General features: G+C 41.8%; 1 protein-coding gene across 2 annotated transcripts; it reads left to right on the top strand.

Moving 5' to 3' along the window:
- Positions 1-879: 879 nt before the first annotated feature.
- Positions 880-6,541, top strand: CLDN12 (claudin 12). 2 transcript variants are annotated; one of them, XM_009489093.2, is made up of 3 exons: positions 880-933; positions 2,822-2,889; positions 5,551-6,541. In XM_009489093.2, exon 3 carries the CDS (start codon positions 5,573-5,575, stop codon positions 6,308-6,310), a length of 738 nt encoding a protein of 245 aa, XP_009487368.1. In that variant the 5' UTR covers positions 880-933; positions 2,822-2,889; positions 5,551-5,572; the 3' UTR covers positions 6,311-6,541. The 2 variants fall into 2 exon arrangements, with proteins under 2 accessions (XP_009487368.1, XP_075560905.1); XM_075704790.1 differs by lacking the exon at positions 880-933 and adding an exon at positions 2,515-2,610.
- The last annotated feature ends 9,768 nt before the right edge of the window (positions 6,542-16,309 follow it).

Below are 16,309 nucleotides of genomic sequence, written 5' to 3' on the forward strand. Positions count from 1 at the left end.
GCCCGAGAGGAGCCGCTCCGGCGGGCGGAGGTCGGGGAGCGGCGGCGGCGATGGGGCCTTTCCTGCGCGCCCCCGCGGCCTGACGGGAGGGTGAGCGGCGAGGGCGGGCCTGTGGCGGGGGGGGTGGGCGCCGCTCCGGCTCCATCGCGGCGGCGCCCGGCGGGAGCTGCCCGTGGCCGTGAGGGGGCCGAGCGCGGGGGCTGCCGGCTGGCGCGGCGCCCGCCGCCCGCCGCCCTTGGGCGCGCTGAGGCGGGGGTGGTTGGTGCGGCCCGGGCCGCTGCACCCCGCTCCCCGGCGGGGCCTCGGTTGGCAGCGCGGCGGGTCTCCGGCGCTCCCCCGAGCCGCTGGCGGCGGTGCCCGGCCTGTGCCGGGGCACTCACGGCGGCTGCGGCCGCCTCGGGGGGGACGGGCGAGTCTCCGGCTTCAGCCTCGGCCGTGCGTCGTCTGTTTTTTTTTCCAAATCGGTTGGTAAAATAATGAGCCGTGCTGCAAATGTGCCTCGAAACTCCTGATGTATTAGGAATGTTATTTCTAATTAACACTAGGAATGTTAATTTTAATCCTTTGCGTCTGGATTTAATTTTTAGTACGAGTTTTGTGGAATTTGGAACCGTGTGATTGATTTCTAGAAGGAAAAAAAAAAAAAAAAAATTGGTGGCATTGATTCTGTATCAGTTACTTCCAGTTATCTTGAAACAGGACAGGTGTTGGTTTCCTCTTTCTGGTGGTCAGTTCTCTAAAACTCATAATATTTTTTTTAAACTGCTAATACTATTGTGGATAGCTTCAGAATGCATTTGCTTCTGAACGGTGTTTACTGTGACCTCCCCTCTGCAGGGCTTTGCAGAACTGCGGTGGTTCCCCGGCTGTGGCCTTCTCAAGGCCATGCAAGGGAACAGAGCTGACATTACTCACCGCTGAATTACGTCTCTGGTAAACGCCTTTTTTAAATTTGCTTTGGGTTTTTTTAGTTTGTGGGCAGTTAATGATTTACCAGTTTTTAGCCAGCTTCAGCTAGCCTCTCTTGTTACAGCAACGTGGATCTTTAGAATAAGAGCCGTGGTAAAATCTGTCCCTGAAGTGATGTTAGGACTGGTAACTTTTGTGCATCAGGTATAAGAGCCTTGACTATTACAGCTGTAAAATGCTTGGGGTGTAAGAAGCTTGAGTCTAGGATCTAAGGCAAGACAGGGTTTCACCTATGCTGGCCAAAGTGTCCTTTCTTCCCTTGGACAGCTAGTTCAGAAGTGGCAGAGGTCCCTAGTTATACACCACCACCAGTGACAGAGGATAAAATCAGATGGACTAAACAGCTAGAGGAAGAAAAAAACTCCATGTCTGCAGAAATGGAGGTCTTCCTGAGTCAGATATTGTCAAATATTCCACACCTGCTCTGTATCTGTTTATTACAACAACTCCCTTTCTGACAGGTTTGTTTGCCAGTACTCATTTTCTACTTAATTATGGTTGTTACTGAGCACTGGCTGGTATTTTGGGGTGTGACCCTGCAGAGGGAGATCTGTATGTTTACTTCATCTTAGGTTGCTGCTAAGTGGACAGAAAGCTTGAAAATTGCTCAGAAATGTTAGTGAATAAAAACAGCTGCTCTGAGCTGTGCAGTAATACTTTTTTTGTTTGAGTTCTAAACTCAAAAAAAAAAAAAAGCTGCTACTTCTTCTCCAAATGCAATTGAACTTGTTGATGCTGACCTCTGCAGCTCTGCATAGTTAGTTTGCCTAAATTGCTGCATTTACTCATAGCGGTCTTGGTTGATTAACCTGGTAGTGGAAATCCAGGGGGATGCTTGATTTGATTATGTCTGCATTTCTGTGTCTTGTGTACAACAGGATTCATATTGGAGGATTCTAGACTTGGAAATTAATTTTCTCATTTAGTGAAGAATCTGAGTTGCATGAGTGTGTGCTGTAAGGTCTCTCTCTTGGCTAGATAGTTTGACAGAAGAATTTCTTTGATGTTGCACCCCAGGAGACTACACATATATAAATGTTATAATATTTCAGGGTTTGATATAGGTCATTTAGAATAAACTCTGTGTCCTTGTACATGTTAGTGCAGCAAACTCACCCTTAGGTTGTAGCTCTTAACAGTCACATAATGACATGCTGGTAGGTCTGACACTGTCCAGGAGAAAAGCGATTTTCCTGTTATGAGCTGCAGATCTGCTCTTGGGACGCAGTGGTGTGGGTCTGAGGTGTGGGTGTAAAGAGAACCCCCAAGAGGATCCTTCCGTTTCCTCTGGAAAAGCTGGACAGACATTGAAAAGGCATCACCAGTACTTCCTCCCTTTCTCCCTTTTCCTTCAAACCTTTGTGTAGAAGCCAGGAAGGAATAGAGAACCAGAAGTATATAAACAGTTTAGAGTCTGTGTTTTGTTCTCTGACATTAAAAAAATCATTGCACCCCTTCCTCCATGCTCTTTAAGCGCAGCCTGGAACCTGACATCTGACATAATCATTTCATATGACTTTATGTGGATTTGTTTTTCTAGAAACATAAAATTCAGGATGTGAACATCTCCATGTCTTGGAATGCCCATAACAAAGGGAGTTTTTTGCACCTGTCTTATCTGTTGCATGAAGACAGCTATAGGTAGATAAAAAGAGAACATGCTCTGGGGAAAAATCCTTGGGGGGAAAGTAGTTTTTGTTTTTTAAATAAGAGGAAATTGTAGAAGGGTGATGGACTTGGCCTAATGTAAACCTATCTGAGATTCCTTATTTCTGAATGACAGTGTAAACACTGTTGCTGGAATTGCATGAAACAAATGTGATGTTGACTCTTGCCTTGTTCTGTTTCTTAGATCCAGTAACACCTTTTTTCCTACTTGTAAAAGTTGCTAAGTTTTCTCTTGATTTGGACACACTGCTGGTAAGTACACTGTATCCATCTTAATTAAGACAACATCTGTTTTGTTACTGTCTTAATCAGGGATCTGTAACTGAAGCTATAAAGCTACCAGTATTTGCAAGATGGGACAAGTTTCCCCTGAAGCAGGGATCATGGATAACTTGCCTACAGATTCACTTTCCCTTGATACCCTTTAATGGGAAAATGAGCTATTTTCTATGTCTTTCGCTTCCTACCCCAAGAGAAGCACTAAGGTCTCATTTTATTTTTTTTTTTAAAACCAAACAAAAAACCCTCAAACCCCAAAATATCACCACCAACCAAAAAAAGCCTAAACCAACCAAACAAACCCCCAAAAAACAACAACAACAAAGCCCAACCAAAAAAAACACCCTTGGTGCATCTACCAGGAATGGCCAGCAAAACCAAGGTATGCAGGGTGGCCTGAAGACACCTGGCAGCTATAGGATGAACCAGATACTAAAGTCTTCTGTCCATGTAACTGGTACAGCAGAGGTAATAGGAAAAATACAGATTTCCCAGTCCTGTCCTACGTCCTGGCTGCATAGTCCTTGCCATAACTATACTTTGGTAATGTAGAAGTAAAGAAAATACCCCCCCCCCCTTTTTTTTTCTTCCACCCTCTTGTATTAGAGAATATGGGTGAACCTCACATCAATTCTTGCCCACCATGCATTAACTCTGCCCAAGTTTTCATCATCTACTATTGCAAATGAATTTGCAGAAACAGTTGTTTTCTGAAAATGGTCAGTCTTGTGCTTCTTCCAGCTGCTTCTCGTAGAGCTCTGTCTTGAAGTATGCCCTGTCTGCATGGAAGCTTTATCCAGGCAAAAGCAAGCTCTTTATGGGAGAGCAAAAGTATCAAGCTTGGGTAGAGCAAAATTTGATGCTGTATTAGATTTACCCCTCAAGCTCATTTGTTATAGTTCCATTTCCTTGCAAGTTGCTTGTGTTAACTTTACTGAAGCTGAGGTTAAGCATATCATTAAATCAATTATGATAGAAATAAGTCTTGGGTCCCCCTACCCAGGAGGTATCCTATTAATGACCCGCTATCTGAAAAGGTTACTGCCATGAGAACAGTAGCTTGCCCACGCTCAGCTGTTCTTAGCAAAAATATAATGCCATCTTTTTGATGAATAAGGTGCCTTTTTAGCGTAAATGTGGTTGTCATTATTTCTTTTCAGCAGTGCTTCTGTAAGAGAGTATGATCAGCACTTAAATGGTACCCGCATACCATTGCAGTCCTTCAGGGTTAGATCGCATAAAAAGTAAATAAATGCTGAATGTTTTCTTACTGTTGGGCTTTATTTACTTGTCTATAAATCAATAAAATGCTGGCTAGCTGTATAGCTTGATAATGCTTGTAGTCTGCTTCCAGTATACATGGAAATTCGTTATCTGAAAAGTTCCCTGGGCATTTGATGTTTGCAGGTGTAGAAGGGTAATAAGGGATCAGATCCAATTTCCTCTTTGGTTGCAACCGTGTCTGTAACCTTTGTGAGATACAGATATTCAATTATTTGTGTATGCATTAGGTAGAACTTCTGGTACCTAAAGAATTGTTTCGTGACTTTAGACAAATAAGTACATTGCAGTATAATGATTTGGAAGAAATTTCAGAAGGAGCTTATGACTGAATGGTGCTCAGTGAGAATTTTCAAAGTATCTGCTCATTTTAGGTACTATAATTTTCAGTGTCCTGCTTCAAGTACACTCTGGGGTGGATGCTCGGTGCGTATTACGTATTAGGCTTCTTAAAAGTATCTCAAGCACCCAGAGAAGGGGTTACTCAAATTGAATTGAGTCTTTTTTTTTTTTTTTTTTTTTTTTTAAGACCCATCATTGAGACTGTTTCCCAGGATCTCTGTAGGGAAGAGACTATGCTAGGTATGCAGACAGTGGTTATATTGGAAAGGAAGCAGTATTCTTTAACACTTGCTCTGAAGAAGAAAATGTGAAAGCTGAAAAGCCATCTGCTTTCTGGAATTGTTCGTGTGCTTGGACAGCTGGTTTTGAAAGGCAGAAATAGTATGGAAGAACTGTTAATTGCTTTTGAAAAAATGATAGTAAATTACTTAACAGAGCCTTCTCTACTAGCTTGCAGCTCTCATCAACAATTTGGCCTGTGTAAAAAGTGGATAAGTGCCTACATATGCATTCCTTGTCCACTCTAACGATGCTGGCTTTAAGCAATTCCCTTCTACTCACGTGGCAGTGTGGTGGGACTGAACATGCACTCTGATACTACATCTGGGCTAGAGAGAGGGAGCTGCCAGTTGAGGAGAGGTAAACTTCTTAAATCGCACTCACTCAGTGATTTGCCTTCTCCACCTGGACTCTGTAAAAGTCCATGCAGTAACACAAGGTGAAAGGCAAATCACATGTTCAGGTGCTGCTTTTTGATCTTGAACACAGCGAACTTAGCAGTCTGTCAGCTGAGCAATCATAACAGTCTGTGAAATAATCTGAGGTTTCATTAAAGCGTGAACTTGGTAGTGTTACCTCACATAAGTAAGGCAAAGAAGGTGCCAGAGAGTTACTGCCTACCAGCTGCCATACAAGTTTATTCATCTGGCACAAGTCAACTGTATTCAATCCTGTGTCCATAAACTGTTGCCTACTGATTTTTATTTTTTTAATTTTTCTTTTTAATTGCAGGAAACAGTTTCTGTGGGCAAGAATGGGCTGCCGGGATGTTCATGCAGCAACGGTACTGGCCTTCCTCAGTGGAACAGCCTCAGTAGCGGGACTCCTTGCAGCAGTTCTGCTTCCGAACTGGAGGCAAATGAGACTGTACACATTCAACAAGAATGAGAGGAACGTGACTGTTTACACTGGACTCTGGATTAAGTGCGCTCGCTTTGACGGGAGCAGAGACTGTGTGATATATGACCCACAGTGGTACACTGCTGTTGATCAACTGGATTTGCGTGTTCTTCAGTTTGCGCTTCCGCTGAGTATGTTCACTGCTGCCTCGGCTCTGTTTCTCTGCTTGATTGGCATGTGTAACACAGCCTTTGTATCGACCGTGCCAAACATGAAATTGGCCAAATGCCTTGTAAACAGTGCAGGCTGCCATCTCGTGGCTGGCCTCTTGTTCCTGCTTGCGTGTGCCATTTGTCTCACTCCGTCAATCTGGGTCATTTTTTATAACAATTATCTGAACAGAAAATACGAGCCAGTCTTTAGCTTTGACATCTCCGTATTTATTGCCATTGCCAGCGCTGGTGGTCTGTTTTTCACTTCCGTTCTGCTGTTTCTGTGGTACTGTGCGTGTAAAAGCCTACCTTCTCCTTTCTGGCAGCCCCTCTATTCCCATGCCCCTAGCATGCACAGCTATGCCTCTCAGCCGTATTCTGCACGCTCTCGCCTCTCTGCCATAGAAATTGACATTCCTGTTGTGACACACGCATCTTAAGAAGACAAAGTCTTGGAAACCAAGTTCTTGTGCTCATTCAGACCGTGAAGATTGCAGGCCTGATTCTCTCTGCTGCCTTGCACTGAGCATAATCATTTGTAAGGTCAAGTTTCCCAAGGTGCAAAGCAATGGAGACCTGAGTTCAGCAAGTCTGTTGCTGTTCTCATGTGTTACTTCCTGACCAAGGTGGTTTTGTTTGGTTGGGTGGTTTTTTTTGTTTTTTTTTTTTTTTTTTTTAAAAACTCTGAGCTCACTACAGATAAAATTGCTGTTAATGCCGGGACAGCACACTAGCAACAGTATCTGTTTATCCTTCTGCTTACTGAGATCAAAGCAGGTGTCAACCTCTTTCCTATTTGATAAGCTATTATTAGATTCTGATCCCATTGTAAGAGCTATATAGGTGGACCCTTGCACCCATGCATTATCCAAATGCAGGCAGTGGAACTGGGTGCAGGGGGTTCACTGAGTTTCTTGTCCATCTAGACACATATTTTAACATGTGATGTCTAAAAAGGGTATTTGGCAGACTAATTCAGTTCTGTAGCACTGATCTTTGTTTTCCACTGCACGCACAAAGCGCTACCCACTTACTAACTTCTATAATAGAATTAGTGTCAAATTACTCTTTATTTTCAAAGTAGCCATCAGAAGAAATAAAAACGATTTAACTAATAATGTTCTTCTGTACTGTAATAGCATTTTGTGAATTACTGGAGGCTAGAAACTTTTTTGTGAATTTTATTTCTAGTCTGTTTTTTAATAAGTTAGCAAATTCACTAGATCTATTTTGTGATTAAAACAAAAAAACACTTGTATTTAAAAATTCTGTTTAGAAGCTTGAATGTTTTATTTGAAGGCCATCTTAAAGATGGATTTTCAAATAGGCTTTAAAGTATTATTCAGCTCTGGAGAGAAATGTCACTCACTGCAAAATGGATTAGGAAAACCATGAAGAATTCTGAAGGGTATGAAAGATTCTGTACGCAAGCTATAACAACATCTCCCTAGGAAGGAGATTATAACCCTGTGGGGAGATTTTTAAATCTAGATTATTTTTTTTTAAATGTATATACAAGTAACAATCAGCTTGTGTATTTTTCAGAGTTGATCTTTATGATTGTTGGACTTTTCATGCTGTAGCTTATTTAATTACTGATTAAGACTTAACCTTTTCAGCCTTCTTCTCCAACACCTTTCAAGATGAGCTATTTTAAAATCCAGTTATTTCCTATGCTGCCACCTCCCAACTGCAGAAAGTTTTCCATTTTCTGTAAGATGAGGTTTTGAGTAACTTGTGAGCTTCACCTTGTAGCTCTACAAGGATGAGGAGGGATTATAAATTCCCAACCTGGAATGTCTTTAAATAATTTTTTCCTTCTAAAATGAGGGGAGCAGGTCAGCCCTAAGGATCAAAGCTTTTCAATGCGGGCTTTGAAATTACTTGGAAACTTGATGACAGTGAGTTGAAGAGTGTTATAATTAAGGCAAGTATTTGATTTGCTCAGATTTTGGCAAATTGAGATCTTGTGTTTAAGATGTCATTCCAGTAAGGAAAGTTATTTTGATTGGTGGCATTCTGGAGCTTAGAGGATAGCTGTATTTCATTAATCCCAGAACAAATTTGCTTTGCTAAAAAAATTAGAGAGTCCTTTAATTCCAGTTCTGCAAACTCATCTGAGGTCCTGAAAGTCAGTTTGTTTCCTTTTCCATGCATTAGAAATAGGAACAAATGTTGTGCTGGGCAAATCTTCTGTTACAACCTGTACAATAACAGTATATTAAGAGGAACCGTTGTGTTTTAACTGGTAGACCTCGGACTTCAGCGGACTGAGTGAGGAAGCTGATCTCTGTCATAAATGCCCAGCATAGTCAGGAAAGTGACAGGCCTTTCAGACAGAGTGCTTGATTAAATTGCAGTCTAAGGAATTAACACTGTAGATGATAAAGAATACTTAAGGAGATAGGCCTCTAAAGTTACATGAATTTAATGCCCTCTTAGGTTTACAAGGTATAGTGTTAGATGAAGGATTTTTTTTTTTTCTTTTAATCAGATCATGACTTGCATGGGATTAGAACATGTATAATGGCATGCAAGCCAGCTTCTATTTTTTCTTCAGAATTGAACTTTGTTTTGCAGTTTTGCAGTATCTGGTTGTCCAACCTTAAATACTGTTGCTGTTTCAGCTGCGCGTATCCTTAGATGCTTTGTCAGGTCAAAGCAAAGGGACTGCTGGTTTGTGATTTCATGTCAGCTTGCTTCCATATCACTCCCAGTGTCTCTTCTTCTTTGTGCCTTGCTTAAGTTATGAGTTGGCCAGTAAATGTTAGTTTACAGTCAGTGTCTGGTATGCTTTTTGAGCCTGAATTTACAAAGCATTTTGATCATTTTGGAGGGATGATGAATACATCTCTCGCTGACTTTAAAAGGAGCTGAATCTTCAGCATCTCCAGAGCAAGAAAGGCAGCCTGGCAAATGGATGTTTTCTATAGAGAGTAAATGCAGCCAGTGTTTTGTTCTGTACACTTTAAATAGCAGGTGTCTCTGACAGCTCTTTTGTATTTTGACTTTGATTTTTATGCACTAAACTTTCAATCAGTATTTGCTGCTGCCTAAGCTGGTAACTTGTTGCTTTGAAAATCGTGTCTTTCCAAAAGCCTGAGATGGATCTGAGTTACAAGAAGTGGGGATCCAAAAGTTAATGGATTCCAGCGCAGGTTTCAGTTAAGGTCATCTTTAACAAAAAGACTGTTGCATCATGTTGTATCACCGAAGCACGGCTGGGTTTCTTTCAACAGTGCTGTTAATGTGAGTTTCTGCTGGATCCTAAGTGAAATTAACTGGAAGTGCTGTGCTGTATTTTTCCTTCTTTACAGAAAGAGGTGGTCAACCTGTGACGCTTGAGCCGAGTGCCACTCCAGCGTTTCTCTTGCTAAGGTTACCATCGTACCCAGTGGCAGGGCTGGGGAGTGACAGGCCTCCCTGGATTTGGGGAGAGGAACACATGTATCCTGCATGTATCGCTGCCAGGGAACAGCTGCCGTGGAGCGGTTAGCACCCCTGCACTGTGCTGTGTGCAGGACAGGCACTCTGGGTCTTCGACAGAGGAAGATTTTGATTTATGGCTCATGCAGTCAAAGGTTGGGTGCTCTGGGATTACGGGAATCTGTATTATTTTTCCAAGTAATTCCTGTCCAACTTTTTAAGTTGTGTTTAACTACAGTGTTTGTTCTTTTTATGTGAAACAGAAGATACGTATTTTTAATAAAACATTCTCATACAGATGCAGTTTTTGATTAATTTTGTGGAAAACAGTAACTGCTAGAATATGAAAGACTTTACCTGTTTTGTTATTGATTGCCAGACTGTTTCAGATGTGTTAACAGGCTTAAAATGTTGTGTATACTGCATTTGAACTCCCTAATTTTATGGGACTCCTGCTTTAAACAAACAAACAAACAAAAACCCCAAAACCCAAACCAACCCTTCTACCACCTTCTGAAAGCTTGACTGTTACTTATCATTTCCCTTTATTTTTATTGTAAGCTAGTCCTTCCTCTGCCTGTGCCCAGGATGCAGGCTGGAGGCCAGGATCTGGTTCAGCCCCGCAGCAGAGCCAAAGTGCCAGTGTGACATGGAAAAGAGCGTGGTCCTCACCCTGCGCCCGAAGCCCTGTCTCTTTGCCTGTGTCAGTGCTGCCGCTTGCTCAGCCATCGCTTGACCGGTGCTACTTGCTAACCCAGCTGAAAACTTCCGTGCTGGGTTAGTTTTTTCCTGGACTGATAAGATTTGCATTGTGTTAGTGTCACACAAGAAAGGTGGTGGTGGCATTAGCCATCCTCCTGCCCTCTGCTGTGCTGGCTACCGCCTTACATGTGAAAGTTGTTCAGGCATCCCAGGGACTTGTGAGGGTCTGGAGCGACAGTAACAATGACGCTCCGTTTCTGCTGTGTGCTGCCGCTCGCAACTACAGCTCAGCAGCGTTATGGTGACTCGGTACCGAGCCTTTCCCCACTGTTACGGGGCAAAATACAAACCCTCTGAGCACTAGAAATGCTGATGCCATAGTGCAAGTTCACTAAACAACCTGGGTTATTTATGCAGAATATAATGAGGCTCGCTTGTAACTCCTCTAGATTTCCATCACTCTAAACTGGCATTCTAGTAAGTAGGTTTTTCATCCGTCTGGGGAAGTAATGTTTACATGAGAACAATTCTCATGGAGTAAGCACAGTATAAAGCAGTTGTTGCCAGTACTACAACTTGCTTGAGGGAGTGGAAAAATGATTTTATAGTCTCTGCTTCTGTGGGTTCATTCCTCCTTTGGTGTCACTCGGACAGGCCTCCTGTCTCCAAGAGCTGGTATAAACCTAGGGGCTAGTTGGGTGTTGACATAAATACTGGGATGCAGAGAACTCAATTTCTCCCAAAACATGGGAGTGCCTCATTTTTTTCATACTAGAATTCCTAAAAAACTACCCCATGTATTTGTGCTCATTGAAAACAAATCTCTTGGCAGGTTTTCCTGTTTTATTTCACAGGAATTGAGTTCACATATGTGGTTCAGCAGGTATGTAATTTTATTTAGCCCTTTGTGTATCTACTGAGCAGGCAGGTAACACACCTTAGACGCAGCTTAAGCTTTTTTGTATGTTTTTTGTTCTGCTGCTGCATCAGCATTCATCAAGCTGCACACACAGAGGCCACGTTGAAGGATAAGAGGGTGCTTTCTGATTTCAAAACTGCTTTTTATCTATGTTCTAAACAGTCAGTTTGCTCGTTCAGGTATTAGGCTGCTGGGGATGGGGGTCAAAAGACAAAGGTCTTTTGGCTGTAGCAGCTGCAAGGAGATGTAAAGGCTGAGCACAGGGCCGTAGAAATTGTGGTGAGGTGGACAGTATGAGTGGTTAAGGCTGTTTTGAGCTGGGAGACCAGAAAGCTGGACTTCAAGAGCAGGGTTGTTGTCCTAGTTTCTGTTCTAGCAAAGAGAAAATATGTAATTAAAGTATTTTTATTAATAAAATATAATTATATATATATAAAAATGTTGTTATTATTATTATTAAATCTTAAGTATTTGAATAAGCTTCACTTGGCACCACAGACTCCCAGAATGTGATAAACAAACCTTGAAAACACAGCGTATGAGTACTGCCCGAGCAGTACATGTCCTTGGGAGCCACGGATGTTGACCCAAGCGCTGAGCACCACTTCCTAGCTCCGTGCCGTGCCAGAAGCTGCTGTGTAGCCACCACTGCCAGGGGTGGCATTTTAGCACCAAAGCTTGACACCCTCCAGTCCCTCTGTAGTCTCACTACCCCGTATTACAGCACTTCACCAGTTAGAGGGTCTGTAACCGTTGATACTGCACTGGTTTTCTTCCCAAAGCCACAACATATTCATAAACAAATATGTAAGATCAGTTACAAATTCACATTGGAGTTTAAATAAATAATAGCAGTTATGTCAAAAATAAGTGTTTTCTAAAACAGGTCCTGGATGTATCTTAACTTAACTGCAGATGATTTCTGACCTACTGTTCAAAAGGCTTCAGCATGTGATTTTTTTTGATGGGCTTAAGCAGTTGTAAATATTGTCTGCTACCAGAAGATGAAATCCCATCTTCTTGCTCCTTTCGCTATTTATCATCTTCTCTGCTTATTTAGTTTTCAGCCTCCCAGGTGGCTAATCTGGTCTGCCTCCTGGTCACGAGCTCTACTGCCAACACAAAACAGTGGGAATATGTGAGTGGAAGTAGAAGTGCAAGATGGCAGCCTTAGGTTGATTCTTCATGAAGCCTTACTTTGAGACCTCTGTTTTCTCACTTAATGAGCAATTTACATAAGAAAGAATCTGTTAATTTGAATTTTTTTTAAGGTGGGTTGTGTTTATTAATTGCAGAAGTTGTTGAAAAATGCTGCATTTTGAGAAAAACATTGAACTTTTATTAGCAAGGCAAAACATCATGTTGCAAAACATTTCAAAGTTTGTTCCCTTTTCTTTCATTTCATCCTAATTTACTTAGAAAAAGAAAGTATGGCAAGGAAAAAAGGTAGTGAAGCATAAAAAAGAGTTGACTTTCTTACTGAATTTGAAGATCATGCTGCTTTAAACTATGTATGTCTTAAGAAATCTCAACTGATAATGATATTAGTAAGGAAAAGAGCTAATTTTTTAATAGATGAATACTGTCAAATATTAAGATATTTGCACTAGCTTATAGGTTGGATCCAAATAGTTTAGTGTTATCTCTTGAAGACTCGATGATCATCATGGACGACTATTATGGCACTGTTTTGACTCTGTAGTCAAGTCAGCAACAATAAAACATGCAGGTTCTTTCTACTGCTGTGCTAAGGTGTTCTATAGACAGGTTGAATTTCCTGGCAAAAGTATCACCTCAGGAAGCAGCTGACAAGGAATTACATTCTCACAAAACAGGCTCAGTGGGAGGGCATTTTTTTTTTCTTACCATGCAGCTGCAGATAAATCAGACTGCACAAATTTGGCTGCTTCCCATGGCTGCCTGTTCCGCTCGATTCAATTACACATCTCCCAGAGAAGGCCTTGAGAATACAAGCCCAGTCATCAAAAAAAATATTCACCTTTCCGTTATTTCTTAGGCTTGTGGGGCAGGCACCTTCAGATCTGACTTGCCACCTGCAACTCTGACCAAATGCTGTTGACCTCCACAACTGCAGAGGTGAGGACATAATTTCTCTTGCAAGTAATCGGGAGGGTGAGCCTAATGACTGGGAAAGAGCTGGCTCTGCAAGCTTGGTGGCACACAGGCAGCCACAACACCTGAGGTTTCTGGCATTGCAGCTTAGCAAATACTGAGGTGCCGGATGGGGCTTTCAGTGGTTCTGTCAGCTGCTGCTGGGTTACAGAGTTCATCATTCATTACGGTACATCAGTTCCAGTTAGTTTGCATGTACACTTTCAAACGCCATGTGGCTGCACCTTAATTAGCCAAGGAGTTATGAGAACCTTGAGAACCACTAATCTTAGCAGCCGATGCCTGTATGCCTCACTTGAGAAGTCATCTGAGAGCTATAATTCTCTCAGGCTCTCAGCACTAATCTGCTTAGAGCTCCTATAGGAGATCTTGAACACTGGGCAGAACAGAATTTGCTTCGACTGGATTTCGCTATTCACAGTAAGATTCAAACACATCACAGAGACTTGGTTTAAAACACAGAAAAATAACTCAAAAAGGTCTTATTAGATAGATAACATGAAAACAACATAACTTGATGAAATATGCCTCTGAGCTGCTTGTGTATGCATACTGAAGTACAAAAAACCCTGCAGCTTTTGAGTTGGACTCTCAAGTCAGCTAAGTAAATCAGCGTTTCTTGAGAAGAAAGGTTGCCTTTGTCACCTTCTGTCCCTAGAAAATTGTCCTTTTCTTCTAAGACCATTTCTATGCATCATAGCTGTCTTTGTTTCATGGGCAGCCCTGTTCCCAAAAGAATTCCAGGCTCTTCTCCCTGCTTTCCTAGCTTGGGCAACTCAGATCTCTGGGTCCAGATTTTCACAGCAGCCCTCCAGTAGGCATCTTTTACAAGATAATGTTTCAGGTGACACCTCCTTTTTTTTGCAGGGCACCAGAAATGGCATGAGGGTCTGTAGAAGCTTCTGTATGGTCTATCATAGATAACACAGCCTGTGATTGGATTTGCTTGAATACTATTGCAAATTAGCAAACTAAAATTGACCATGCTCCCTGGGTTGGTCCTGGGAATTATATTTTCTCACAGCTATTTTTACAGTGTTTTGCATTTCATTTGTTATTGATAATCATCTACTATATCAATTTAACACATTTTCTTTGGTTTATTTCTGTGCCCAGCTGTGATATCTTTCTCCTAACAGGAATAAACACAAGTTCCTGATGGCTGAAAGCTATTCATTCATTTTCTTGAGCTCTTAAACTTTCCTATATGGCTTGAAATGATTATTATATTTCCTGAAAATACTGTCTGTGTCCAACCACCATGCGTTTTGTGTCTCTTGCTGGATAAGTGCATAACTGTGACTGAACATAAGAAGGGAGAATGTAGAGGAGGCAGAACTTGCTTTTCCATTGGCACAGGGATGGAGGAAAACACCAGAAATTTGGACATCAGGTTTAAATTGAAAATCCCCATTTGGTATATGATCCAGCAGTAAACAAATCTGTCATTCACTGTTTAGAAAGAAATGGTCTGTAAATCAAAACAAGGATTTGATCAGAGTTGTTTTGAATATGTCTGGTGTGTAAAGGCAGACATTTGTAAACTCCTGAATTCTTGACATCACAGATCCATACCACAAGCAAGGAGTTTTGGGCAGGATGCTGTGTCCACTGGAACACTTGTAATGCTACTACTTGCTGAAACAGTAGTTCTCTGTTTTGGATAATACAGGTAAGTCTATCTTGTGAAGCTTAGTAACATGGTAATCAACACCAACTTCTCTGTATCTTAACTTCTTCAAAGGAGCAAGATATAAGTAATTGCTACAGTCAAGATTCCAGGTTAAGTAATTCTGGGATGTGTGCTGGAATGATACATTCCTATTTTTAAATATGGGAATTTTATGTTGCATATGAAAGAAGAATACAAGGGATTCCTTTCCTGCAACAGTGTAGAACTGGTATTGCACAAAACTCCTGCAAAATAACTAGCTGCAATTTCTTCTTAATTAGCCAAATTAAGGCGATGGAGAGGGGTAGATAGATCAAAGCTCCAGCAAGATGTTTTGGTGTTAGGATTCTTCAATTACTTCAGTTGATTCAAGGAGTAAATGATACTAGCGCTTTATACTGAAAATAATCAGAACAGAGATATGTGAGATATCAGTACTACAGTCTTTTCAAAGCTATATAGCATCCTGAACCAAATCCAAGTCTGCAGCAGGGGGACAAAATGCTGAAGTGCTGACAAGCCAGGAAATACACAGTGTGAAGAAAAAGATCCAGTGTCCAACTGAAACAGCATGTTAACTCATATGATATAGATTGTGAAATGCCAAGAGAAAAATCTGGTCCCCTCACAGTTTAGAAAAAGGACTAAATAAGAGCAGCTGTGTGGGTAAATACTTCTCCCATACTTTGGCGTTAAATTGTTAGCTGATCTTTATCAGTTTTAACAAAAGAAATCTTTCAGATGTTAGATAAGGCCTGGGAAATAGCAGACAAGAGGTATTTTCTGTCAGTTTGTTAAGCCAACAGCTTCAATCAAGTGGAGTTATTCATTGCTGGAATGCAATAGGACCCTTCTTTTGGTGGGCTGTTCCATTTTGTGACTCTCCTGTTTACCCTGCCACAATTGACTGTAGCTCTACAATGTCTCTCTTGCCCCAGCTATGACTGAGGAGATTTAATAAGGCAAAGCCAATGATAAATACAAAACATGCAGTTAAGTCTCATTACATTAACTCATTCTGGGGGAAAAAAGCAGAATCTTGGAAACAAGAGGAAAAAAATTCTCTAGAGAGCAACAGCAATTTTAAACAGCAGAAAGCAAAACAGCGTGATCCGTGTGGCATTATAGCCGTGTTCCCAGGGAAAGCCTGTGCGCGGTTAAACCACAAGACAGAAGGCAACCCATAGGAAATCATGAGTTGCCTATCTTATTTCACAGCTGTGTGAATGCTGTTCAGCACGGCTTTCAGTTACAGAGGTGCTGTGGCAAGAGGTGTGGAATTTAAGTTTTATGAGACATATGGATGAAAGTCAAGTCGTCCTTTAGTTATCATTGTGGTGTAGCTGGGTCTTAGGGATGTCCCTGTGTGCACACTCAGTGCGCTGAACTCATTAACTCCCTGGGTGGTCCAGGAACTCTTCAGCCAGTCCCTGCACAGAAGAGACACTCAACTGAGCAAAGACAAGGTGACAGACCCAGCTCCTCACCACCTCCACAACAAAGGATTTGACTAACTCTTGCAGGAGATCTTCAGGTGGGGATTTCAGACAGTCCTGAGGATTCCTCCCAGGCAGCTCCTGCTGTACC

This window comes from Pelecanus crispus, chromosome 2 (assembly GCF_030463565.1).
Source record: "Pelecanus crispus isolate bPelCri1 chromosome 2, bPelCri1.pri, whole genome shotgun sequence".
NCBI classification, from domain to species: Eukaryota; Metazoa; Chordata; class Aves; order Pelecaniformes; family Pelecanidae; genus Pelecanus; species Pelecanus crispus.